Consider the following 27,108-nt stretch of genomic DNA (forward strand, 5'->3'; position numbering starts at 1 on the left):
TAGATAAATAAATTATAATAAAACAAACAAAACAAAGGGTTTATTGCTTTGTCAGTCACCACTTAACTTTGTCGAAAGGACATGACAATAATTTTCTGCAAAACTATAATCTTACTAAGTCAACTCATCGAAGAATATTTTTATTTATTCATCTCATATTTTATCTGTAGAATCGAAATAATCAGAAATCCAACATAAAGTATCATGACGTAAATTGTAATGTAAATTAAATTAAAACCTAATAAATAATTGATATTAGGTTGGGGTGATAAAGAACGTAGGAAATGAAGGCATATGACAATGATGAAATTTGTTTGTGAAGTGGCCACGATATATCCACTTGGGAGAGCAATAATGCAAGGATATTTCATAAATGGATAAAGCAACCAACAAGTAATTTCAAGTACAACATTGTCATCATTCAACACCACATTATTAATGTACGGATTATTAAATTTTCTAGAGTTGAAATATGAGTTTGCATCTACTAGAATACATATAGATTTCCATTTTCCTAACATTTTTAAAGATTCCATTATCTTGTAATGTAGATTAGATTCATATTGTGTTCACCACCAATCGTAGATGTTTCCATTAAATGGTTTCCTAGATCTCCCTTTTTTGGGTACTACTACCATATATCAACAAAAAAGAGAGAGATGAAATTGATACATTAATTTCTTAGATTTTAAATTTCGATTCTTATACTAGTATTCTTTTTGTGATTAATTAATTGATAACGGTACACAGAAATATCAATTTATGGACCTCAACGTAATTATAAGTTAATTAATTATAAGACAAAACCCTGATTGTGATTGCAATGCGACGAAAAATATAAATAATTGAAAGTGGAATGGATAAGGCCGTATGAACTAAGGGTACGTAAATGATGTCATGTTCATAATAAAGCCTTTAACATTTCACTTTATAAGAGTATTTCATAATTATATATACTCCCCCTTCTATTTCTATTCAAAAATCCACTTTATAGTACTAATATATTTATAAGTTTATATACACCATTTTTCTTACGATTAGTGTTTTTTTTTTTTTTTTTTGTTTCTATATATCCATGTAATTAATAGATAAAGATTAAAAACCAACTTTTGTAGGTAGATGAGCCATTTTCTTTGTTTTGCCAATAACCTTCTGCTTCTCGGGGCCGATAACAATCTTGATCGAAGATAAGCGAGTTATCTGATCTAAAATGTGTATTCTTATTATATTTTGGCTTAATCTCATCTTCCCTATCGAACATGATATCCAAGTGAAATGGATGTGGGAGATTGAGGAAGAGAAAGAATCATGGTAGGTTGATGATAATGGAAGACACAATTATGCAGACAAGGGCACGCTCATGTTGTCTGAATCTAGTCATTGAAAACAAGGCACGCCAAAAAGATATCTTTCTCTTGCATTGTAGGAAAAGCTGAGCCCTAACCATGAGAGAAAGAAAGAAAGAGCACTAATTACTGTTGCCCTAAAATCGTACATCTAAAAGCCATCTTTCACACACATCACCAATACATTATGTCTCTCACTTGTTTTCACAAAGGCAAAAACATTATTTTTGGGGCTTATGTCATTTGAGATGGACCTCTAATTTCTTTTCTTCACCCCTCCCCACCTTTTTTTTTCTTTCCTTGTTTTCTGATATGCATTCTTCAGAATTACTCTAATTCTTGATTGATTACTACTATTAAATTATAGTCCTAGATCAATAAATGATCATTATAATGAACATATACACACATATACAACATATGCTACATATGTATAGTCGCATTAAACTGTACATATATACGTATACATACTAGGGGCATGTTAGGGTGCCACCACCCCTTAAAATAACACCATACCATCATTCCTAACCAATCATTTGTACACGTGGACGAATATTAAGCTGCCACGTGGCAAAAAAAAATTATGTAAAAAAGACGGCCAGCAATTCTTTGCTCTTTATCCAGCAATTTTTCTTGTCCAGCAATATCCGACACACTATACAGCAATCTATAGATTGTCGTGTAGTGTTTGTAATATTGTTGTGTAGTGTTTATAAATTGCTGTATAAGTAGTGTCACGGTGTCACTTTAAGAGGGATTGTCATTTTAACTCAAACCTACGTACTAGGCATATAATACTTACATAGATATAGTCGAACCTGAGTGATGTCACTAAAAAGGGGCAAAGGGTGGTTGTGATAAAATGTTCACAGACATGAATACTCCTATTAGTGAAGAATAATAAACTTTAATGTGGATAGGACATAACTAAATATATAAGGAAGTGATTGGCTTCAAACCCTTTAAATTAAACTACAAATCACGAATTAAAACTTATCGTGAAATGTCTATAATTCGTTGATTAAATATATAAATTCATAAATATGTATAATTCATTGACTAAATATGGAGTACCAATTAACACGATGGTAAATACATGCATGCTAGATCTTTCGTAATTACCTAAATATAGTTAATAACTGTTATTTTATTTTAGACAGACAGATAGATATGCCAGAGAACAAATTGTACATGTTGAGAGATTTGGTAGAAACGACATCAGGTTTCCGATTTATTCTGTTCAGATTTGCAAAGTCGTTGCACATAAGCCGCACAAGTTGCAATCATACAAAAGAAAATTTTTTGTTCCACATGTCAGCAGTATTTAACAACTTTTTCTTTAATTTTCAATTATTATTATTATTATTATTATTATTATTATTATTATTATTATTATTATTATTATTATTATTATTATTATTATTATTATTATTATTATTATTATTATATAAAAGATGAAACAGATGCCTAGAAATAATGCGTGATTGATTCAATTGTCTTTTCTCATGCAAGCACTCATTTTGTGTGTTGGGATAAGAAGAAAAAAGAGGATGTTATTGTTTCTCTTATGTGGCGAACCAAAACCCAATCACAACTTTTTTGCTTTCTCTTCCTTTTATTTTGTTCTTCCATCACAAATGTTTGGGTTTTATTCATTCTAGTAATACCTTTGGAATATAATGATTTTATCCTTTTAAAATTGGATGAGATGAACAAACCTTTATTGAAGTTTCAATTTTATATACTACTTTAATTTGACTTCATTTTGTAATATTGTAATTACAATTTTGGTTTTTTTTTCTACCTTTATAAGAGTATTATTTTTAATTTCTAGAAAAGTTAAGGGTTAAGGGCTTTCAGTTATAAGCAAGTAATTTGGGTTATTTGATGTAAAAATGATCTGATAATTAAATCACAATATGTCTATAATGGCTTGCGGATTTGGACATGAAAAATAAAATTTTGAATTAATATAATCAAATTGTTTCTTGTCCAATAATAAAAAGCAACCCTATTGGTCACTGAAATATTTGTGAAAACTATATGATAAATAAGGTAGTATTTTTCGTTTGATGACGATGTCTATCATTATGATATGCAGTACTATTATTCAACAATCATAGTCTCATAGAGAAATTATATTTAAAATTTCAAATTGTACTATATATATATTGGATTAAGAGTTTTGAAACGAAACCACGTTTTTCACATCCAAAAACATATGCATCGGATGCTGTCTGCCGACATCACTAAAATCGTTAAAAGTGGGAAAACAGTAACAACCACATAAATCCATTCACTCAAAAAGCTATTTTTCCATGGCATATACATCTAACTTGTTTTACTTTTACATCAACAATTTAAAATATATACAATTGTTACTTCACATGTCCAACTAATTAAATAATATACATGTGCTACACTTGTCGATATGATCAAACAAACATATATATAGCACGTTTCTAAATGAAGAGCTCAACAAAGCAAGAAATGAACATATACTAATTTAAAAATTTGGGGTTAAAAACGAAAGCATGCTTATTTATAACTATATTTTTTTAAAATAGATTTTAGTAATTTTATTTATAGTTATGCATTAATGTATATATATAGTAATTAAAAAATATATCCAAAAAATAAAAGAATAATTTGAGGGGTTTAATTTGAAGTGTGGATTGTTTCCAAAAGTGATTTGGCATTTCGCTAACAAATGTTGTTAGCTTTGTCGGGTGGTATCTAAACCTCTCTATATTGGTACAAGACTAGTTCCCTTTTTCAAGAATTCGGTTTCACGAAATTTTGGTAAACATAAACAATAGAATGGTTTACGTGAAAAATAGATGTTATTTAACCACAAATAACTAAACCAACATTTTAGGATAACTAGAACTTGCAAGAAAAAGGAGGAAACACTCACGTCATCACTTTTTAATTGTTTTTCCTCAACAAGTAATTAATGAAACCTAGAGTTGGTTTATAGATTAGATTAGCTTACAATTTAATCACACTAATAGTACTCCTATATAATTTTGTGGATAGAGATAAAGCTTTCAAAATAAGTAACTATCATCAATTGTTTGAATAAATTAGATTAGCTTACAATTTAATCACACTTAGTTCTGGGTCAGGTTATCTGATTTGTACGTTGATTGCGAATGATTTTGGCACATAGTAATACTTTTCTTTATATATATATATGCTCAATTAACGCTACTATGATTTGTGATTTTTGTAATATACAGTATATCAATTTTCAGGTTGATATGTGATAATTAATTAAAAAATATTTTCATTTAAATTGCCTAATTTATATATTTACAAAAGTAGAGTAATATAGGGAGGGTTATACTAAAATGACAACCACAATTAAAATGACAATGTACCACCAATAGAAACCCTTAAATTTAGAAGTAGATTCAACTTTAGTCTATCGCGTGACAGTCTTGCTTGCCTATGTATCACAGATTGTTTGATTATCTCTGATTTCGTAATCGCAGATTCCTTGGAAATCATATATCGAGTTGCGTGTCTCTATATATCACATATTGTTTGTCTATATATCGCAGATTGCTTGTCTAAGTTGTCATTTTAATTATAATGCCACTATAGTGCTCTGTTCGGGTGCATGATACACTTTTCTTTTTTGTATTTCATATTTTATTTTCTTTAAACTATAAAAAGTAAAAACGTGTTAGAATGGAAATATTTGTTCAAGAAATAAGTGATTTTCGTTGGAAATGATATTGTTGGTGGCTAGGGCCTAGGCAAGTGGGGTGTAGAATACTGGAATCAATTGAAACGACAACGTGCAAAGGGGAACCAATCCTCATACTCAAAAAAGAAACTAGCCACTATTCTTATTAGATTTTACTAATTAATATCTTCCACCTTATATATAGAACCATTGAACCCTCAAACTATTCAACCAAGAAACACAATTTCGAGCCATACCACACAATATAGTCATCAATCCAACAGGAAACCAAAAACAAAAAAAAAACAATAGTTTCTTCTCGTAATAATTCCCTTGTTATTTACAATTCTTTTTTTGTTTAATGGACGGCAAGAAATTGGAATACAAAGGCCATGAAGCACTGAATGAGCTGGAGAGGCTGACAAGTAAAGCAGGTGAAGTTCAACACGAAATTTTGAGAAAAATTTTGGAACAAAATTGTGATACAGAATACTTGAAAAAATATTTGGGAAATTCATCAAAATCAGCGAAAAGCGTGGTTCATTTTAAGAATCGCGTTCCTGCAATATCGTATAAGGATATTCGTCCTTACATTGTGAGAATCGCTAATGGCGAGGAGTCCTCTCTTATTACCGGTCACCCCATAATCGAGATGCTTTGCAGGTAAAAAAAAAAAAAATATGTAAAATTTATACTCCATAGCTTCATTTTTTTTTTTCTATTACTACTATTATTGAATTTTAGCATTGAGAATCATCGATTTGCAGCTCCGGGACGTCGGCCGGTGAGCCCAAGTTGATGCCAACGATTGCGGAGGATCTTGATCGCCGTACTTTCCTCTACAATCTCATCATGCCAATTATCAACCAGTTAAGATCGCTATAGGAGTACTATATATTTCACTTTCAATATTTTTATGGTATGTATTTATCACATGCTTTTAAAAAATTTAAAATTTAGTCATGAAATTTTATTTATATTTTGACGTTAGGCATGTCTCCGGGCTGGACGAAGGCAAGGCGATGTACCTCTACTTCGTCAAGGCGGAGATGTCAACCCCGTGCGGGCTGGCAGCCTGCACGGTGCTGACGAGCTACTACAAGAGCGGTCACTTCTCGCGCCGGCCCCCCGACCCGTTCAACGACTTCACCAGCCCGGACGCGGCCATCCTCTGCCCGGACAGCAACCAGAGCATGTACTGCCAGCTCCTCGCCGGCCTCGTCCACCGCCGCCGCGTCCTCCGCCTCGGCGCCGTCTTCGCCTCCGCCCTCCTCCGCGCCATCTCCTTCCTCGAGCGCCACTGGCGCGACCTCTGCCGCGACATCCGCGCGGGCTCCCTCGACGCCGGCGTCACCGACCCCGCCTGCCGCGCCGCCACCCTCAGGCTCCTCGGCCGCCCCGACCCCCGCGCGGCGGACGAGATCGAGGGCGTCTGCGGCGGCGCGGCCTCGTGGCGCGGGATCCTGTGCAAGCTGTGGCCCAGCGCCAAGTTCATCGAGGCCGTGGTGACGGGGTCGATGTCGCAGTACGTGCCGGCGCTGCGCTATTACAGCGACGGGCGGCTGCCGCTGGTTTGCACGATGTATGCCTCGTCGGAGTGTTATTTTGGAGTTAATATGAAGCCGCTCTGCGATCCTACCGAGGTTTCCTTTACGCTGCTGCCCAACATGGGCTACTTCGAGTTCATCCCGCTCGGTGAGGACGGCGAGCTGTCCATGGATTTTGACGACGAAGATGACGACGACGCACCGCCGCAGCCGTCCGAGCTGGTGGAGCTCGTCGACGTTAAGCTTGGCTCTTACTACGAGCTTGTCGTCACCACATTTTCCGGTAAATTGCTCATTCCATTTTTAAATACGTGCTTAGTCACTAATTAAGTACTCCTTCCGATCCCCCATTAGGAGTCACACTTTGATCGGGCACGGGTTTTAAGAAATGTAAAGAAAAGTTGGTTGAAAAAGTTAGTGGAATGTGGGACCCACTTTTTTATATTGGTTTTAAAATAAAATGTGAGTGAAGTGAGTTAGTGGAATGTGGGACCTATTTACCATTTATGGTAAAAATAAAGTGACTCTTAATTAGGTACGGATCGAAATGGAAAAGTGTGACTATTAATCGAGGACGGGGGGAGTATTACGTAGCGTTTATATAAAAATCAGATAGTAGTATTAGTACTAGGTTGAGATGCAACATAATGTGTCATTATTTGTTGCTCAAAAGAGCATTATAGAGCAATAATTATCAACACTAATAATTTAATGAGTTGAAGAAAGGCATCTTGTCCCACGTTAATTCGTATTGCAATTCGTAGTACTTAGTACGGAAAGGTACAAACATTAGTCAAAAGATTTCTCGATGCTTTCTTTAGGGTAATCATGACATGACATAATTTCCCATTTTACTTTTGCCTCTTTATTTGCATCTTATCTCATTTTTTGACAACAAATTGATGTAATGATTATGAATTTTAGTAAAATTCTTGTTTATTTTGGTATTTAAATAATTAGTTTGAATTAGCATACCATTATGGAGTACCCCATATTTCAATAGAAAATGTATTTTCGTTGCAGCAGGATCTGTCCCTTCATTGTCAACTGTGCTACGTTTCAGTGGGCAACATATTACATATTAGTATTGTAATTAACAAATAAGGGGGTGTTCGTTTTGCAAGATTGTAACTGAGATTAAATTTGTAGTGTGTTTGGTTCATGAGATTTAACCTCACAACTCAATCCTAGATGAATAATCATGGGATAATTAGTCATAGCTAATCAGTCATAGCTAAAATAATCATGGAGTATTATTTTATTTTGGAAACCGAACACCGCCTAAAGTGTGCGTTTGATCAGGACTGTACCGGTATCGCATCGGCGACGTGCTGCAAGTGACCGGATTCCACAACGAGGCGCCGCAGTTCCGCTTCATCTGCCGCCGCAACGTCGTCCTGAGCATCGACAACGACAAGACCAACGAGGAGGACCTCCACCGCAGCATCACCGCCGCCGCCCGCCGCCTCCTGGAGCCCCGCCACGCCCTCCTCGTCGAGTACACCAGCTACGCCGACACCTCCTCCATCCCCGGCCACTACGTCATCTATTGGGAGATCAACGAGGACATCCACCCCCACGCGCCGCCGCTCCCCGCCGACGTCCTCTCCGAGTGCTGCATCTCCGTGGAGGAGGGCCTCGACTACGTCTACCGCCGCTGCCGGACCAACGACAAGTCCGTCGGCCCGCTCGAGATCAGGGTCGTCAAGCCGGGGACGTTCGAGAAGCTCATGGACCTCTTCATCGCGCAGGGCGGCGCCTCCATCAACCAGTACAAGACGCCGCGCTGCGTCAAGTCCAAGCCGGCGCTCAAGCTGCTCAATGCTAACGTGCGCGACTCCTATTTTAGTCCCAGAGATCCCATCTGGAACGCTTGAAATTGGACTGGAGGAAGGAAATAAAATTTGGGAATTAGGGATTTTACAATTTGTAGCCGTCGATGGTAAGCTTATTTGCCACGTGTAATGATCCAGCGGTCATGATCTTATTCCGGACACAATTTCGCATCGCAATAAATAACAATTTTGATTTGCAGTCTCTCTACTAAATAATTTTGAGTATATTTTTATATGAAGATTGTTCGATAAGTAGTACTAACAATTCGATTTATTAGTAGAGTAATAACTAAAAAATAAATTATTAGTGGAGCAAATGATGATAGAAATAATAAATAAATTGATATCTTGCGAATAATACATAGTGTGATAAAGTCTATAAATGAAGAGACTAATATTGGACACGTCTAAATTAAAAAAAAAAAAAAAAAAGTCTTGTTTAAGGAGGGAGCGAGTACAAACTTTATAATTCTTCCATGTTGGTGTCCATAACTTTATAATACTCCACTATCTATGCATATGGGATTAATTTTCAAATCTATTCATAAAATAACACTAGTATGATTTTGGAACTTCCAAATTAGTTCAATCGATATGTTATTCAACTTCCCATGTTTAGCCCATATTAATGTCAGATCACACCAGACTATGGAGAGAGGCCCATTTGAGGCCCACGTGATTCTAGGCATATCATTTTCTATGTTTTGAGTGTTCAATACACTTCACTATGTTCATGATTTTTCTAATAACTTAATTTTAACCTTTTCGTATATAAACTACCGGAGATATTATTTTCACACGGGGCAATAGACATATTTCTCATTAGCAAACTTCGTCCATATTTTGTTGGCTTTCTAAGCACTCCCCCGTCCCAACTAAGCTGAGTCGGATTCATTTTTAGGATAATCTAATTAAATTGAGTTATTTCCTTTAAAAAAAAAAAGACAAAACATCCAATCATTTTTACTTTATTTTATCTTTTTTCCCGTGATTATTTTCTGGCTCTGACCCTGCTTTGTTACGTTCTTATTGTTGTTCATATTTAAAATTGTGCTGCTAGCTTATTATCTTTTTGGTTTGAACCCTTTAACTGTGCAAATTGAGTCTCGAATCATTCATGAAACACTGAATTAAAGAAGTTGAATGACGGCTAGCATTATTACTTCTTTTCTGGATGATGATTATTTCTATCTAGCTATAGTAACATATATTTACCTACTAATTTACTAAATTATACTCACATAATTGCAATTTTTTCAAAATATTAGTGAACTTTATACCAAGTTGCTCGGTTTGGGATTGCCTATTGCTATCCAACTCACGCACGTACACACACTCACACAGAATCTTTCTGATAAAAGATTCTGAGAATGTGCCTGTGGATAAAGAAGCTGTGAATAATCTTATACCAAAGTGATTTACATATATTCCAAATAGATAAAGCTCAAATAAGATTTCCCAATAATTCAATGTTTTTTACTCTCTATCCTTTCACCACTTGACATGGACCACTAAAAATGCATGCAATCCCTCCTCATCTCTTCAAAGCAAGATTCTCAACATCTCTTCAATTACTATTCCTTTTTTCTCTACATTTATACGGTCCATCTTCTGTTTTTTTTTCAGGATATTATACATGCACTACTTTTTCTACACTCTAAAGTGGATGTCTACTACACAAAGTTATCTTCACCTTAATTTGCATATATTCAATTCTGCATGCACAACAAATTGTTTAAAGCTATAAAGATTTAAAGGTTTAAAAGTGAAAGGTCTCAACTAAAGAAAGATTTCTCTTTCCCGGAAAGGAAAAATCTTTTGTCTTGTGTGTGCGTGTGAGAACCAGCATATATGCTTAGACAAAACATAACTCCTAGACACTAATTAAGATTAATGAAACTCTTCTATTCGACCAAAAAATGCAACTTAAATGACTGCTTTGTAAGAGAAACGGTCAAACTATATATATGTCCTACATTATCATAATCAATTACACAACATATCACCTTAATTCCCAAATAACAATATTGAGATGGGGAAATTAAAGAGAATCAGGAGATGGAGCAAGAGGTGTCATCTATGATTGAATCGGACGGTAGATAAGAGTCCGCGCCATAATACGCGTACGAATACCTAGGCATCGTATAATACCCCCTTCCCATACTCGCACTCTGTGGAGCACTATTGTAGCTCACCCCATACTCCGGCGTAGGATAGTAAAACTGCGGATAACTGAATACTTGCTGACGTGGAGAACTCTCATTCGTCTGCTCAACGGGCCCACCCATCGCACCTGGTGGAGCGCCTGGAGCCGCTCCACCAGGTGCACCACCGGCATTGGCGTTGGAGCTCTTCTTCTTTTTCTTTTTCTTCTTCTTCTTACCTCCACCCCCGCCGCCGCCTTGAGCTGGGGGAGGCTGTGCCCCGCCCTTCTCCTCCGCCTGATCCTCACCGGAAGAGTCACAGCCGGTTTTTGAGCCGTCGGTCTGATCAATTTTGCTCTCTCCGCCTTCTTTTGACTGATTTTCCGGCCAAAGCTCCGCGGTTTTTCCCGATTTGGTGAGCTTCTTGATCAACGTCTCAGATTCGACGTTACCGGTCACTACAACTCTGTGTTGCTTGGGATCTATCTCTATCTTATATACTCCTGGATTGGGATTAACATAATTTGTTTCTATTATTAATTGAAACAAAAACACAAATTAAAATAAAAGTTGCACGCATACCTTCAATACTTTGAAGGACTTTCTTTACTTTCTTTTGGCATCCACCACAATGAATTGACACTCTCAAGATCCATGTCTTCATCAAAAGATATATAAATTCATCCACTAATGATTATATACATAATGAAAAACCGGAAAATTAATACTCCACATATGATCATATACCTTATAGGTGAGGGGTTCGGGGCCTTCGCTGGTGCCACCGGCAGCGGCATCTCCTTCGCCGTCGGGAGCTTTTTCCATCCACTAGTGGAAGCGGATTGAGAAAAGAGGAGAGATCCTCACACAAGAAGAGAAACAACAATGGACACTTCTGTTCTACTTCTATTTCTAGTCCAGGAAAAAGAGGTCAAATCAAAACACACGACATGTGAAATGACTGATCCACCCTTGCCCTGTGGAAGCCACATCAGACGGACTATTACCGTCGACTTTGACACGTCATTGGAATAATGAGGCTGACAAATCAGAAAGGTAGATAAACCATTAGTAAAAGGGATGCAATTAAAGATTGAAAACTGAAAATGACAAATTAGAATGCATGAGAAACAACAATAACTCTTCCACATTAAGCAAGTTACAGTAACACTAGGCACAATAGTTTAGCCAAACCACAAAAACTTGTCACAAATCACATTATTTTATCAATTGTTGGCACCAATCACATTATTTTATCCAAAAAAAACTGAAAAAAAAGTTTTCCGGCATCCGCGGCGCCCCTCCATGCACCGTGTCCGCGCCAACTCCCCGGCCTGCCCATGTCCAACCCTCGCGGCCCCACCTTGTCCACCCCTATAGGGAGTCACGGCTCCCTGTTGTGGACACTCTAAAGGTGACTTGAAATAATGAGGTTTCACCGCGTGTGGCACTAATATTCCCCCTGCTTATCTTGTTTAAAAATTGATTTATAAGGATATAAGCAAAATTGGTTTATCGTTCCGCCAATGAAACACGCCGAGTCGCATTGCATAGAGGCAGCGGGATGTGGCGGGGCGACATGAAAGGCTTGAGCCCTTTATTCTACGTGTGTTTGTGTGCTGCACGGTTTTTCTTTTTATTAGTTGTTTTTATTTTATATTTCTTTTTTATGTATATCATATAAATGTATGTATATCAAATGAACACTACTCCATAATTAGCATTTTAAATAACAATTTTAAAATATAATTATCTAAAAAATAAAACTAAAGCATATATTTATTTTAAAAAATATTGTAAAACTGTATTTTAGTTGATAAAGATAAGCTCAGCAATTCATGTTTGAGTTTTCATGTCCGACAATGTGTAGTATAGTGCAATACTATTAACCAATGAAGCGCATCTAGTGTAGTGGTATCATAGTACCCTCCCACGGTACTGACCGGGGTTCGATTCCCCGGATGCGCATTTTTAACTTTTTTCGCTTCTTCAGTAATTTAGCCTTTGAAATGCATGGATTTTAACTTCTTCTTTTTTTTTTTTTTTTTGCTTCTTCATTTATTAAGCCTTTGAAATTCGAGTTAGTCAGCAATTCACAATTCATGGCATTTTAACTTTTTTTGCTTCTTTAGTAATTTGGCCTTTGAAATGCATGGATTTTAACTTTTTTTTTTTTCTTCTTAATTAATTTAGCCTTTGAAATTTGAATTATTCATTACTTCGGTGACTCATTTCCTTTTTTGGTACTCTCTCTTACTTTTTTTTCCGGTACTTTATTAACTCTCTTACTTTATTCACTTTCACTTACTAACAATACCTCCATTTTCTTAATCCCGTGCCGAAAAGTTTGTTGTCACTGTCTTGGAACGGAGAGGGAGTAATTTTCTTCATTAATTAAGCCTTTGAAATTGGAGTTAGTGAGCAATTCACAATCCATGGCAGGAATGATCAACTCTGCCACTGCAAGATTCATCCTTTCCTTAACCACTGGCTGCACAGCTCCGTCACACGTCTCATTAATTAAGCCTTTGAAATCCGAGTTATTCAGCAATTCACAATCCATGGCAGGAATGATGAACTATGCCACTGCAAGAATCCTCTATTTAATCCCTCGCTGCTCAGATCCGTCACACGTCTCTCAGATTCTAACGCAGCTTATCGTCCACAATCTAACCGCAGACACCACCTTCGCCGCCGCCTTCATCTCCTACTGCCGCAAACACAACCTCCTCACTTCCGCCGCCTTCCCCCTCTTCATTAACAACCACACCAGGCCCCACACCTTCGTCTGCAACACCCTTCTCAGAGCCTTCTCCCATTCCGATGCTCCTCAGACCTCTCCGATCATCTACTCTCACATGCACACAAACTCCATTCCCGCCAATCACTACACTTTCCCTTTCGTCCTCAAAGCCGCCGCGGATTTGAAGCTGATTCAAGGCGGGCAATCGGTGCATGCACAGATTATCAGATTAGGTTTTCTGAGCGATCTCTACGTTGGGAATTCTTTGGTCAATTTGTACGCTGTGGCTGCCGATTTTGAGATGTGTCTCAAGGTGTTCGATGAAATGCCTGTGAGAGATGTCGTGTCGTGGACTGTCGTGATCTCGGGGTTTAAGGATTCTGGGAGGTTTGATGATGCGTTATCAGCATTTGATAGGATGAGAAACGAGGGTGTGATGCCTAATCAGGTGACTGCAGTGAATGCTCTGGCTGCCTGCGCAGGCTCTGGAGCGTTGGATACGGGCGTGTGGTTGCACGATTATGTGAAGAGGAAGGAGTGGGAACTGGATGTCATTCTTGGTACATCGTTGATTGAAATGTATGGGAGATGCGGGAGGATTGAGGAAGGGTTGTGCGTTTTCGAGGAGATGAGTGAGAAGAATGTGTACACATGGAATGCAGTGATAAGAGGGCAAGCACTGTCCAAGAATGCGAAAGAGGCGTTGAGGTGGTTCTTGAGAATGGAGCGTGAAGGGATTCAACCTAATGCTGCTACTTTAACTGTAGTGCTCAGTGCTTGTGTGCATATTGGTGATGTGGAAATGGGGCAACGTATATTTTCTTCGTTAGTTGATGGAAAGTATGGAGTTCCACCCAGTGTGGAGCACTATAACTGTATGATTGATCTCTTGGCGCGTGCTAAGTTGTTTAATGAGGCGTGTAGGTTGATCAATGAGATGCCGTTTGAACCTTCTGTGAGTAGTTGGGGAGCTTTAGCTGCTGCCTGCCGAGCTCATGGTGCCAATGAGTTGGCTGAATTTGCTGCTTGGAAACTCGTGGAGTTGCAGCCGGAGGTCAGTGCGTATTACGTTGCCTTGTCTAATGTGTACGCAGAGAATGGGAGATGGAATGATGCAATGAGAGTGCGAGAATTGATGGCTGACAGAGGACTTAAGAAGGATATGGGTTGCAGCTTGGTCGAAGTTCAGAATTCAAAGCATCCCCTTGTGCTGGAAGCCTGAAGTTTAGCTTAGATCCCGTGTTTTGTCGAGGGGAACGCTGCAGCTACACTGTGAATACGATTGCTAGATTATTTGCATTAGTCGTGTTGAGTCCTTGATTCTTGATTATGAATTCTTGAATGGTGCAATGTAGTGGAAATGTTAGTAAAATAAGTGTATTTTACCTACGAAGTTATTGGATGGTTTATCTGTTGCATGCTTATTTATACAATGATTGAGAGATTAATGCAATGTGGTTTCGTGGTGTAGTTGGTTATCACGTCAGTCTAACACACTGAAGGTCTCCGGTTCGAGTCCGGGCGAAGCCATTTTATATTTTTTGTCTGCTAGCCTTATAATTGACCATGGAGATAACGTTACTGATTTGATAAGAGGACTCCAACTCATTCAACACTAACCAAACAACAATGATATATTTCAGCTGTCATCAATTGGATCTTCTAAGCCCCAGTAACCTTCTTCCAAGAGGGACGGGCCAAGAGCGTGGCAGCCCAGGCGGCGACACAGGGCCTCGCCTCGAACACGGCCTTAACCTTGGTGTTTAACAAGTTGGCTATGATCAGAATGTGGTGCAGATCGGCCAGAGAGAAGTCTTCGCCGCCCAAGTACTTTGAGTTGGCCAAACGGTTCTCGTACACGTCAAGAACCGCCGCTAACTCGGCTTGGCCCTGCTAGATGGAAGTAACACCTCCGCATAAAAATAATGGCACTAGATGACATAATAATATTTCATGCTCCATTATGAATAATAATATTACTCCGTATACAGTAGTCAGCAGATGACATAATAAAACAATTGAATGTAGAAGCAGATATTGTTGTTATTTCCATTTTTTTACAATACTAAACTGGTTATAAATTAAGCAGTTTCACTCTGTTGGTTTCATTTACGGGTGGATATTTACAACTTCATCGTGAACCCACAAATTAGCAGCGGGAAAAACATTAGCAGCAGAGGCAGGGAGGTCATGCTAAAATGCTTCTTCTGGCTTCAGGAAATTGTGATACTCCAACTGTGTCATCTCCCCACCATTCCCTGGCTCGAATTTGCACCGGTAGAAGCTGCATATACGAATCCAACTAGTCAATATCTTTTCTTCTCTCTCAATAACTTACTAAGAGACGGATGTACATATAGAGATACGTACACAAGTAGATATCTCTTGCTAAAACAGAATAGTATAAGAGGCCCATATATTATGGGAGGCAAATGCAAAATGTCTACCAAACAAACGGACATTTCTACTCTAGTTAATACTTCCTCTGAAGTTGCTAAGCATCATTAGTTCATTTTGACAAATTTCTTAATAATTGTAAGAATGTCTAAAACAAACCTTAAGCAAAATCAGTTGAGTATAATTGTTTTCCCAAGCTCGAATTTTGCAGCTCAAAACATCATATGCTATTGCTGGCCTAGCCAACCCAACTTTAATAATCTACCTAAGTATCAGCTTTACAAGGCAAAGAAATTGTTTAACATGTCACCGCCTATAGAGGTGGGTGACAGCCATATATCCTTATTTCACTATTTAAATCTATCAGTTCTTGTGGTGCTTCACTACTAATCTTTTCTTCTACTTGAGACAAAAACGTGTAAAGTTGACAGATGTACAGAAACCCCGTCTATCCAGACCAATCAGCCAATATACCCAGTCTTTAGCCAGTTGTAGAATTAGAATAGAAACAGTCCTACCAAAGGTTTGTGATTATAAAAGCCCAAGTCTATGATACAGGAGTGAGGAGCCTAGCAGCTGCATGCAAACTTGGAAAAATAAAAACTTCCAAACGGATTGAAGCAGTACTACTTGGATTTAAGAAAAACTGACCTTCCATCCAAGCCAAGAATTACCACTGTATTCTTCTGGTGACCAAAAGCAACAATATATTGATATCCTTCAGGTAAACGAAACTGAGCCACCGACCATTCTGAGCTGAAATATTTCGGAAGGACTCCTGCCAAAACAAAAGAAAACTGAATCAGTAGGCCCAGAAATGTTCAAAGAAAGGCAGTACATACTCTCAGTTTCCTCATGAAGGATGCATAACCAGGTCTAACTACTAGTAGCTTTTACAGCCATCAAATGGGGAAAACAAAGAAAGAAGCCGAATAGAATTTTCAAGGGAAACCTAGAAAAGAGCTCCTCAAAGCAACACAATAAAACCAAGCAGTATCCGAGATTTGACAATGGCAGACATGCACGATTTAAGAAGATTATACGGAGTAGATAACAAATTCGGTTTCCAACAATGCATTAATGATGTTATAAAAACTATAGTACGATAGTAAGTTGTTTATTTAAGAATTCTCATTCAATTTTACATTAGTACTTGTGGAAAATAATCTAATCCAATTTCCTTCTAAACTCAGATGAATCTAAGGCAACCAATTAGCAGGCTCCATGATAAATTAAGAGAACCAATTCCATTCAATAAGAGTAAAACTCAGCATTATACCTTTAATGAAAGACAATGAAGAACCTGGCATCACAGCAGAAGGGTTATCAGGAGGGCTATTTGACCTCTCGCTTCCGACATTCCCAGAATTAACCTTAAGGCTGAAAACATGAACAGTGCCCTTATCACTTGACACTGCCAACCACTGAGCTGTGGATGAGAATGCCATGCTATATATCTCTGCCCTATCTGCACCCCTTCGGACCTGCAGCATATTACAAGTGGGCTCTTCTTAGGCCATTTTTCCATGGATAGAGCATTAACACAAACAAACTTATCAAGGCGCAACACATAGAAAACAAAAACAAAATCAGATTACATCTTTCTTCCCCACTTCAGAACAATAGCATTGTCACCAACATACCAACACCAATTGTTGCAGTTGAATGTATCAGCTACTTTTATGGAACAATCAAATAATCAACTCAAGCTGAATGGTCTACATTATAGTATGAGAACAAGAATTAACCTCCTGCAGCAGAGTCCCATGGTGTGTATTATATATCCTAACGAGCGTCCCCTTAGTGCTAGCAGTTGCGAGCATATTGCCGTCTTGCGAGAGCGTAATGCAGGCAATTCTGGAATCATGAGCCATGATGAATTTAGTCCTCTTTGAAGCGTAATGTTCCACCCTAACCTGCCCCTTCTGCAGGCCAGGGCAAACCAGCACAAACGATCCCGCAACCTGAGACACCGCACAGAGCCCCTTGGGGTTGGCAATAGTCTCAATCTGATGCAGCAGCTTCAAATCCGCGAAATTGTAGACAAAAATCTTCTGCTCGAGAACAACAATAATCCGATCCCGCCGAAGCCGAACCCCGCGCACTTCAGACCTGAAGGAGAGCTCACCGATGCACCTGCTCTGATGGTCGTCCCAAATCATGACCTTATTCAAGGGATACTGCGGCGAGTGGCCTCCGCCGACCAGCGCAAGTATATTGCAACGGAAGAGCATCTCGACGGCGCCAACTCCGGCGCCGAAATCACGGCGGAAGATCTCGCGGAAGGGATCGCAGTTGTATATTCGGAAGCCGCGATCGGTGCCAGAGGCGAAGCAGGCGTGGTCCTGGTTGAAGGAGAAGTGGAGGAGCTTGATCGGGCTAGGGTTTGGATTGGCGGCGGGGGAGGAATCGCGGACGCCGGCATCGTAGGGGGACACTCCGTCGTCCGGAGGCGTGTCTAGGTAGGGCTGAAGCATGGGGGAGGCCAGAGTGGGGTTAGGGTTAGGGTTTGGGCTGGAAAGAGTTGCCATGAGCCGGATGGGAATGGGATTACGGGAAAAAGGGAAGGGGCGGATTGATTCAGGGTTTGGTTACAGGGAAGGACGCTTCAGGCCTTGGGACAAAAGGGTAATTTACATAAAATCGTAATTCAAATACTACTATATATACTCTGTTTTATTTGGTCAACGAATCAAATATGGAGTAGTACTTTGTAATAGTGAAATATGCAAATGGTCTCTGTATTACTCCTTTAGGATTCTTATTTATGGGCGGCATGTGTTTTAAGAAATGTTAAGAAAAGTGGAAGAAAGTACGAAAGAATAGTAAACTGAGCACACCGCATAAAGATTCTAAATATGAGTTGTCCCCCTTGGATTCGAGAAGAAGGAAATGAAGAACGGGAACGAAACTAAATAGGGCGTTTCTAGCTCTAGTTTCAGATGAGCTTCCCCCAATTATGTCCGGTAATAGAATAGGACGGCTTGCTCTGACCAAGACTCTACTTTTTGCTCTGTCTGTGGAGCGTATGAATTTCCTTGAATGTAGATAGACCAAAAGAGGGAATGAAGCGATAGGAATATAAATTATAGTACCATTGGAAAAAGGGGCACCTGTGGGAACATCTTTACTGACGAACCATTTCAATAGTACGGGTGCTGCCGTGCCACGAGGCACGACCATGGAAGTAATTAAAAATAAAAAGTTATGTAGTTGAACCATCTGTTCTATCCCTTAGAGTTTTGCTTCTCTAGAGAAGAAGATGAGAGGCTAAAAATGAAAGTGTTCACAACACATACCGAAAGGATAAGGATACGAATCAAGCCGACCATTAATGATTATTCGGTAGAAAAAAATTAGTGGAATAGGGATCCCACTTGTATATACTAGTTTTAAATGAGATGTGAGTGGAATGAGTTAGTGGAATGTGAGACCCTATTATCATTTATGGTAAAAGTGAACCGGAACTCTTATTCACGGACGGACTAAAATGGAAAAACGGGACTCCTAATTGCGGATGGACGGATTATTTGTTTTGCATGTAAATGGTCTTTCAATTTTAAAAATATCATGGGTAATCTTTAGATTAAGATATTATATTTTTTACTATTTATCATAATTTTGTATCAAAAATGTCTCCAAGGCATTGAGGACATTTTTGGACTTTCAAATCTATGTATTGAATATGATATTTTCTCTATTTTGTCTAGTATTGGATATGATATTTTCTTATAGTTTGAGTGATTGAAATGATATTTTTCACTTCCCTTTTTTAATCACATTATGTCAAATCATCTTTACCATCTTTCTCTTAAACTATTACTTCATTCATCTCATTATAAGTGAGGCCTATTCCTTTATAGGCCGTCCTACTATAAGTGAGATATTTCCTTTTATGGCAAAAACCAACACTCTCACTTTATCCTCTCTCTTACTTTTTGTCTCTACTTTTTTCACTTCTAAAATTGGTGTCCAAAAGAAATGTCTCACGTGGAGGGAGTATAAAGTAACTATGAAAATTTTAAATATATTAATTATAAAATTAAAAGTATAAATTTAATTATCAAAATAATTTTTAGCTAAATTTAATTTTAACCATGATTTGATTATTTTTTTAATATTAAAAATTATTTTTTAAAATTAACTCTAAATTTTTAATTTTTAATTAATCCTAAATTTTAATTTTAATATTAAAAAAAATAATCGAATCACAATTAAAATTAAATTTAGTTACAAGTTATTTTGGTAATTAAATTTATAATTTTAATTTTTATAATTAATATACTCTCTTCGTCCACGAAAAATAGACCACATTTGTCATTTTAGTTGTCCACGAAAAATAAACCATGTTTAAAAAAATTAAGTTCAACATTTAGCAATAACTATTAGTGTCAACAATATCAAATTAGCAACAACTGATTTCAATCATTAGCAATAGCACAACACGGACATACACGCATACACTGCACAAAATACACATACAACACATACACACGCACATCATAAACATGTAGTAGTAAGAAAAATGAGGGAATGAGGTACTTACGGGTAGAAATTAAATGACATGCAGTAGCAACTAAATGTGGCAACATGCTTATGTATATGTAGCATATATTTGTGGTGGCATCTTTTAGAGTGTCATAAGTTATAGATGTACTGATAGTCTATTTTCCTAGAAGTGTAAATAGACAACTGTAATTTATACTAAAATTAAATTAAATTTATAAAACATGTACCAACGAATTAGTTTGTTAGAAAACAAGTACAGGTCAATCAGTCGATGAAATTACCAGTAGTTTTGTTGCATTCACTTTGTGGCATAACCCATCGAGGGATTTAGCGAAAGTCAATTTCGTCGTAATCCATCGACTAGTAACAACGAATAATAATCCGTCGATGAGTAACACCCATTTTTAGTGCATATTAGGGTCTATTTCATACTCCTATTATCTTATGGTGAGAGACACATAGCTAGCTAGCTAGCTAGTTGCTATTCACAAGTATTTTGAGAGTAATATATAAGTGGTCCCTTTCGGCATCTAGGGCTTCTCCATTGTTTAATTGGGAATACAACAAGTTATATTTCTTATTACATAGTTAATTAATTGGGCAACAAAAGTCGAGTACTTTATCTTACAAATTTGATACTAGATGCTCGGGGTGTACAACAATATTTTCAAGAATACACGAACTGGACAACAACGTGTCAAGTGCACATTTATTTGGACTAGAGTGCTTTGATCTACTATTTTAAAAGTTATTTTAAGAAATAAACTCGTTTTCCTAGATGCATCAAAATATTTTTTTAATTTGCTAAAAAAGGTAACTGAATGAGAAGCAGCAGCAGCAGCGTCTGGATTGCAAAATTTTTGGGTATTTGACTCCAACAAGTTCACCTAGAAAACCTCACAGATTTTACTTAAGTGAACTCCTTATATATGTAGTAGTACTATAGATCTCGATATCTAATCAAATTTTGTCATTTTGATAGGTTCGCGAAAATTTGAAATATAAAGGCGATAGCTCTAATTAATGTATTTCAAAGTTAAACAAGTGTAAAATGGAGTAGCTTGAAGAGCTGAAATCTGAATCATCTTGCTTTGACTTGAATCGAAATACCTAACCCTAATTCGAATTTCTTATCTGCAAGATTAAAGTTAATCATAACATTCCCAAACTGCAAATCCCAATCTTGGTTTTATACAAATACAAGCTTCAAATCAATTCCACAAACTCAAAACACCAAATTAGTAAGCAATGAAATTAGAAAAGTTTTAGGTATTCATACAGCCCCAACTGGTTCAGAATACTTAAAAAAGAAGAAGAAAAATCACAGTAATTTGCAGCAACAAGATACTTAATTAAAAATCAGATTTAATCAAAGCATACTTTTCTAATTAAATCCTCCTCTTATCCATGAGATCGAAGCTGAAGTGCAGCGGCTCGGGGGCGGCGGCCTCGGCCGCAGCCGCCTTGTTCTGATTAGCCAGCCTCTCCCCCTCGGCCTCCCTATACCGAATAAGGTACCTCTTGAGGGAGTCCCCGTAGTCGTCGAATCCCAGGCTCCCGAGAGCCCAGCAGATGTCGTCCCCGTTGACGGTCTTCCTCTTCTCGCGGTGGCACTTGTCGGAGGCCTCGCCGGTGACGAAGCTGATGAACTCAGAGACGCATTCCTGCATGGTCTCCTTCGCCTCCTTGGAGATCTTCGCGTTGGGCGGGAGGATCTGCTTCATGATCCTCCCGACATTCGCGATGGGGAGGAGCCGCTCCTGCTCCCTCACCGCGCCCTCCTCTTCGTCTCCTCCTCCGCCACCGGAAACTGCATAATTAGATCGAAAGCCTCTTTGCTTGTTTGAGTGATTAGGGCCTATGCTGTCCACCATCTTTCTATATAGAGAAACCTTTGGATCCTCTCACACACAGACACGTTGCAAACCCCCTCACTTACCTTGTATATATAGACATATATACACCATATTTTTGGATATGTCTATGCCTGTAGTTTATAATAAAGTCTTAATTAGATGGATGGGAAAGTGTTGGTATTGAGAATAGATTAATTATAACCATGATCAACTTTTTAGTCGGAAGTTCGAGCTATATCTCAGACGCAGAAATAAACGTAGGTAGTGGCTAAACTTTCAAAATTCTACTTAAAAATGAAATTTTAGGTAATTTTGATTATTAATAGGGGCTTTTATATAATGATATGTGTAAACTATGAATAAATTTAATAACTTTATTATAGAAAAAAGCTAAAAAAATTAATTCATTAGGGGCTAAAGCCCCTCCTCTTGTACATGTAGTTATAGTATATGTGAGCTCTTAAGAGCCTATATATTAAATATTCTTTTATTTTTTATTTGGATTTTGTAAGATGGTTATAAGTAGAGGATGCAACTTCGTGACTGGTGTCCTAGTTTTGTGTCAAGAAAAATATTTGTTTAAATTCAAAACCTAGTTATAAAATCTATATAATATCTTAAATTTGTCATGTCAAGTATCATCACACACACACACACACTTGAAGGCAACTTAATATTTTTAGTGAAATTGTAAATTGAAGCGAGTTAGGTCACCTTTCTCGGTGTTAATTAAATTGTTAGTTAATTAAATTCCAGCAATTTAAACACCTTAAATATTAGTAGTACTAGTTAATTATTGAAAAGAGAAAAGGACTTGTGCAATTCTTTATTCATTTATAGTAACTAAGCTTATAGATGGTCCCCTCTTACGTTTGCTCTCAAATTGGTGTACTATAATAATTAGATTAGCAAGTTAATTATGGATTACTGTGGTGCACAGGTGCCTGGCGCAGAGTGCATTGGTTGCTACCAAACAAAACCTAAAAAGAACCAAATTTTGAGGATTATAATCCAAACCCATGTTGGATTACCTGTACTACTTAATTAGGTCTAGCTGCACATATTACTATATATGTACATATCTCTCTTTCATATTTATTTGTATGTATTACCTACCCTACTCGATAACCTATATATGGATATGTAAATCTTTTAATTTATCCATTCCGAGAAATCTAGTATGCAGAATCTATTACCATAAATCCATAATATTATTGTTTGGTTTCTGGAACGACAAGAAAAACATGGCTTAAAGTAATTATAATTAGGCTTATTTTCTTTTTCCTTAATTCTTTTCTTTCCCTCGTTTAACAATAAGACCTGTCACAAAAAACTTGACATTCTTATATTATAATATAAATCACAAATTAATAAAAACTTATTAATCAAATTGGCACACTTATTTTACGATATAAATTACAAATTAATAGTAAAAATTATTAATCAAATATTATAATCTAAATGGATATAATTGAAGCGTCCCATTAGTAATGGTTCCCTATTTAAAGGACATCATATATCTTTATCAGTTCAATGTAATTTAGATTTAGATAAATCCATATGTCATTTTCCTTAAGTGCTGAGTTTTCCGCTGAACAGTTAACCCCTAACACCATCAAGATTGGCAAGATTGTGACATCAAACATATAGTAATCAGCTGTACATGAATAAAAAAGAATTAGAAAAAGTGGTCACCAATAATTGACTTGCCCAATCTACGTACCAATACAAATACCTAATTCATTAATCCCTTCCATATCTAGAAGCCCTGTTTTAAAAAAATAATCAATTAATTAATAGCAAGTAATTAAATAAGTGTAGCCATTCCAAATTATGTTTATGCCTCGTGTATTTAACGTAATCATATATTTTAAAAAATCAGTTTAATTTTATGGTTATGTTTAAGGGGAGTAAAAGCACCCACCAATCAAATTTAATTATATTTATTTATATATCATCAAATTTTGTTATTTAAGTGAATATCTGTGTAAATATCTCTATCATCCTGACAATATTAGTTAAATCATAAAGATATAGTTTACGGAAATTTAGAAAATTCTGTACTTAACTAGATAGGAGTATGATTTTTTTCTCCTAGCCCGTGCACTTAGGGATAATTCCCTATAAAATACGAGGTATTTTGATAAAATAATGGGTAAATTCTCTATAAAATTGTGAGGTTTGATCAAATTTTGGTCAGTCGTGTATTTTTCAAATTTTAATGACAAATGAAGTTCGAAAAATGATAATAGATGAGATTCAATTGCAGCTCAACTTACTTAATGTTAGGTAATCTAGAGCTGTAATTATGACGGCATGCTGATGGCATTTGTGTGAATTACGATACTACTGTGAATTATGTACCCTAATAGAGTAAAAGGGTAGTTAGTTAATTACTATTAGAGCATCTCCGATCATTTACACTAAACTCAAACTCATTTTAATGTAAATGTCACATTAAATATGATTTTACTCCGAACCATTTACACTAAATTCAAACTTAAAAGGATATTCTCTACATTAGGCCTTTTTTACTCACAAAATTAATTTAAAAAAATTTTGGGTTTGAGTTTAATGTAAACCTTGTTTTTCTCAAAAATAAAAAATGGGATTGGTTTTTGGGTACTATTAGATTATCTCCAACAATTTACACTAAACTCAAACCCATTTTAGTGTAAATGTCACATCAAATATGATTTTACTCTAACCATTCACACTAAACTCAAACTTAAAAGAATATTCTCTATATTATGTCTTTTTTACTCACAAAATTTGAAAAAAAATTGGATTTGAGTTTAGTGTAAACCTAGAGATGTGTAAGAAGTATTTCTTTTTTCAAAAAATCCAAAATAGGATTGGTTTTGAAGTACTAATATTGGAACTAATTACCTATCTCATTACTGGGTAACAATTCTTTCTGATCATATATGTATCTAAGTTTACCATTCATATTGTTAATTTTTGGCCATTCGGAAAACTCATATATACACCGAATCAGAAAAAATCGAGATAACAAAATCTCCATTTCCGTTTGTTAATTCATTAGAATTTTTCGTCATACATAAATATATCTTTGAACAATCATCCACGTGTTTTCATGCTTAGGATTTTAAATAATTAATTAAAAATGATAGTATCAATATACGTATCATTTGAATACATTATATATTATATATAGCATCGTTAATATGTCCTTAGGAATATTATTTTTCTGTTTACATATGATATAGTACAACTTACACCAAGAATAATAGTAGGAGTAATATGGAATTTCTTAGAGATTAAAAAAAAAAAAGATAACATAAGAGAGCAAAACCTAAATGAAGAATAAAAATGTGTCAGCTTCAATTGCCAATGGCTGTGAACTTAAGTGAATAGTGTTTGTAAGGTAAAGTGGTCAATATATATACCGATTCACTCTTTATTGGAATCCTAAATAATTATTAATATTCATAATTCGGAATATATCCAATATGCCCATTATAACATTCATTACTATTTCCACTATATTACTTAGTAATTTATTATTGGGGTTTAACCAATAATAATGTTCCAGCCGTACAGTGAATTCACTATTGCATGGGACAGGGAATGTGGTTCAAAAATCAGCTTGAAATAAACAAATATTATGTGACTTTTGGTCTTATCAAGTAGGAAAAGCATTTTAGGACCACAAACTAAAGTAGGGATCTGGTTCAATTTTTACTTCATTAATTTACTTATTTAAAAGTGAAAAGTTTTTGGTGCTAATATATAAGCTGATATATATATTGATAATGGATCATATAGTACTCAAGTTGAAGTTTAGACAATAGATAATTAATTCGTAATATCAAATTTCATTCGCACATTCCTCACATCCAATATTCGCATTCCACAATATTTTCTAGGTATTAGGAGTCTGATCCCATGTTATATTTGAACCAAATAAAATAAATCAAGTGGCTAATTGTATTTTGTTAATGCCTTTTCAAAAAAAATTAATAGAGGTCGAGAATATTTTTGAAATGATCCTAAAATAGAATATGCATCCTTTTATATTCGAACACCAAAGACTCTTATTTTTTGAGGTTGACTTTTAGCCATCCAATCTACAACATTTTGTATATTTAATCCAACCATATGACTTCACAGATTTTCTTTTATTGAATTTAACAACGACATGATGATGGAATATTCCACCAAAATAGAAAATGAATTGCTATTTTGGGGTTGGAAATAAGGTGTTCGCAATAGAGAATGTGGAGAAATATTATAATACATTAATTAGGTGTGATGGTCGCATTTTGAGATTTGAAATTAGTGAAATTATTGTGGTTTGGTAAGTGAATGATTAAAGAAAGCTAACCAACATGATGTAAAACGGTGTACGTGAACGTAAAAAAATCAATAAGCACTACGCGCGATTGGTTAAATATAAATAGAATAAATCAACATAAAAAATAATTAATGTTAAAAAAATTACAATTAGTTTAACAAAAATAGAATTTTTTTAAAAAAAATTGAAATATTACAATAAGTTCAATTAATATAGTTAGATAGAGAGCATAAATAAAAATAAAAATAAAATACTTATGCATGCTCAATCCGAACAATTGTTGGAAATGGGCTTGTTGAGATATTTAAATGTAGGTTGTCCAACATAGAAAATGACTAGTGAATCACTCCTCATCTAACTAATTGGAATGCTTCTCTGACAACTTCGAAATGTATTCTTTGCACTAAAAAGCTTAGTATCTTTTAATGATACAAAAATCGAAATGCAATTATCTGTGTTGAAAAGTTTTAAAAATAACAACAATTTAGAATGCAAAAAAAAAGTCCTTAAATTAAGGATAAATTTACTTAATCTTTTATTTTATTTTTTAGTTGGGATATCGACAATAAGGATATTTTTTAAAGTGTCGATAGTAAATTTAGAAACACAATTAACGTGTTTAACTGTTTAAGGGCATATGAAACAACTTAGAAAGGTATTCTTCAAACATGGGATTTTAAATTTGGGCTTTCCGACCACTTACGAAATGTATACTTCAA

The 27,108-nt window shown here is 36.2% G+C and overlaps 3 protein-coding genes, 2 non-coding genes and 2 pseudogenes across 5 annotated transcripts; 4 read left to right on the top strand and 3 right to left on the bottom strand.

Moving 5' to 3' along the window:
* Positions 1 to 5,268: 5,268 nt before the first annotated feature.
* Positions 5,269 to 8,621, top strand: GH3.9 (putative indole-3-acetic acid-amido synthetase GH3.9). The gene is made up of 4 exons (XM_048122059.2): positions 5,269 to 5,703; positions 5,808 to 5,909; positions 6,032 to 6,870; positions 7,890 to 8,621. The coding sequence occupies exons 1-4, from the start codon at positions 5,402 to 5,404 to the stop codon at positions 8,462 to 8,464; spliced, it is 1,818 nt and encodes a 605-aa protein (XP_047978016.1). The 5' UTR covers positions 5,269 to 5,401; the 3' UTR covers positions 8,465 to 8,621.
* A 1,739-nt stretch (positions 8,622 to 10,360) lies between these two features.
* On the bottom strand, positions 10,361 to 11,466 carry LOC125219692 (uncharacterized). The gene is made up of 3 exons (XM_048121735.2): positions 11,314 to 11,466; positions 11,149 to 11,224; positions 10,361 to 11,069 (listed from the first exon to the last, which is right to left on the bottom strand). Exons 1-3 carry the CDS (start codon positions 11,389 to 11,391, stop codon positions 10,474 to 10,476), a joined length of 750 nt encoding a protein of 249 aa, XP_047977692.1. The 5' UTR covers positions 11,392 to 11,466; the 3' UTR covers positions 10,361 to 10,473.
* Positions 11,467 to 12,463: 997 nt separating this feature from the next.
* On the top strand, positions 12,464 to 12,534 carry TRNAG-CCC (transfer RNA glycine (anticodon CCC)). The gene has a single exon. It is a non-coding gene; the product is annotated as a tRNA-Gly (tRNA).
* Positions 12,535 to 12,988: 454 nt separating this feature from the next.
* Positions 12,989 to 14,629, top strand: LOC125223114 (pentatricopeptide repeat-containing protein At5g66520 pseudogene; annotated as a pseudogene).
* Positions 14,630 to 14,765: 136 nt separating this feature from the next.
* TRNAV-AAC (transfer RNA valine (anticodon AAC)) lies at positions 14,766 to 14,839 on the top strand. The gene has a single exon. It is a non-coding gene; the product is annotated as a tRNA-Val (tRNA).
* A 406-nt stretch (positions 14,840 to 15,245) lies between these two features.
* On the bottom strand, positions 15,246 to 18,478 carry LOC125221512 (autophagy-related protein 18a-like). Its single transcript, XM_048123630.2, has 4 exons — positions 17,455 to 18,478; positions 16,986 to 17,190; positions 16,358 to 16,484; positions 15,246 to 15,593 (listed from the first exon to the last, which is right to left on the bottom strand). The coding sequence occupies exons 1-4, from the start codon at positions 18,235 to 18,237 to the stop codon at positions 15,503 to 15,505; spliced, it is 1,206 nt and encodes a 401-aa protein (XP_047979587.2). The 5' UTR covers positions 18,238 to 18,478; the 3' UTR covers positions 15,246 to 15,502.
* A 2,885-nt stretch (positions 18,479 to 21,363) lies between these two features.
* LOC125223858 (nuclear transcription factor Y subunit B-4 pseudogene) lies at positions 21,364 to 22,134 on the bottom strand (annotated as a pseudogene).
* Between the last annotated feature and the right edge of the window lie 4,974 nt (positions 22,135 to 27,108).

The sequence above is a fragment of the Salvia hispanica genome, chromosome 1, assembly GCF_029641045.1.
Source record: "Salvia hispanica isolate PSC_SH4W2 chromosome 1, Shi_PSC_v1, whole genome shotgun sequence".
In the NCBI taxonomy this organism is placed as follows: Eukaryota; Viridiplantae; Streptophyta; class Magnoliopsida; order Lamiales; family Lamiaceae; genus Salvia; species Salvia hispanica.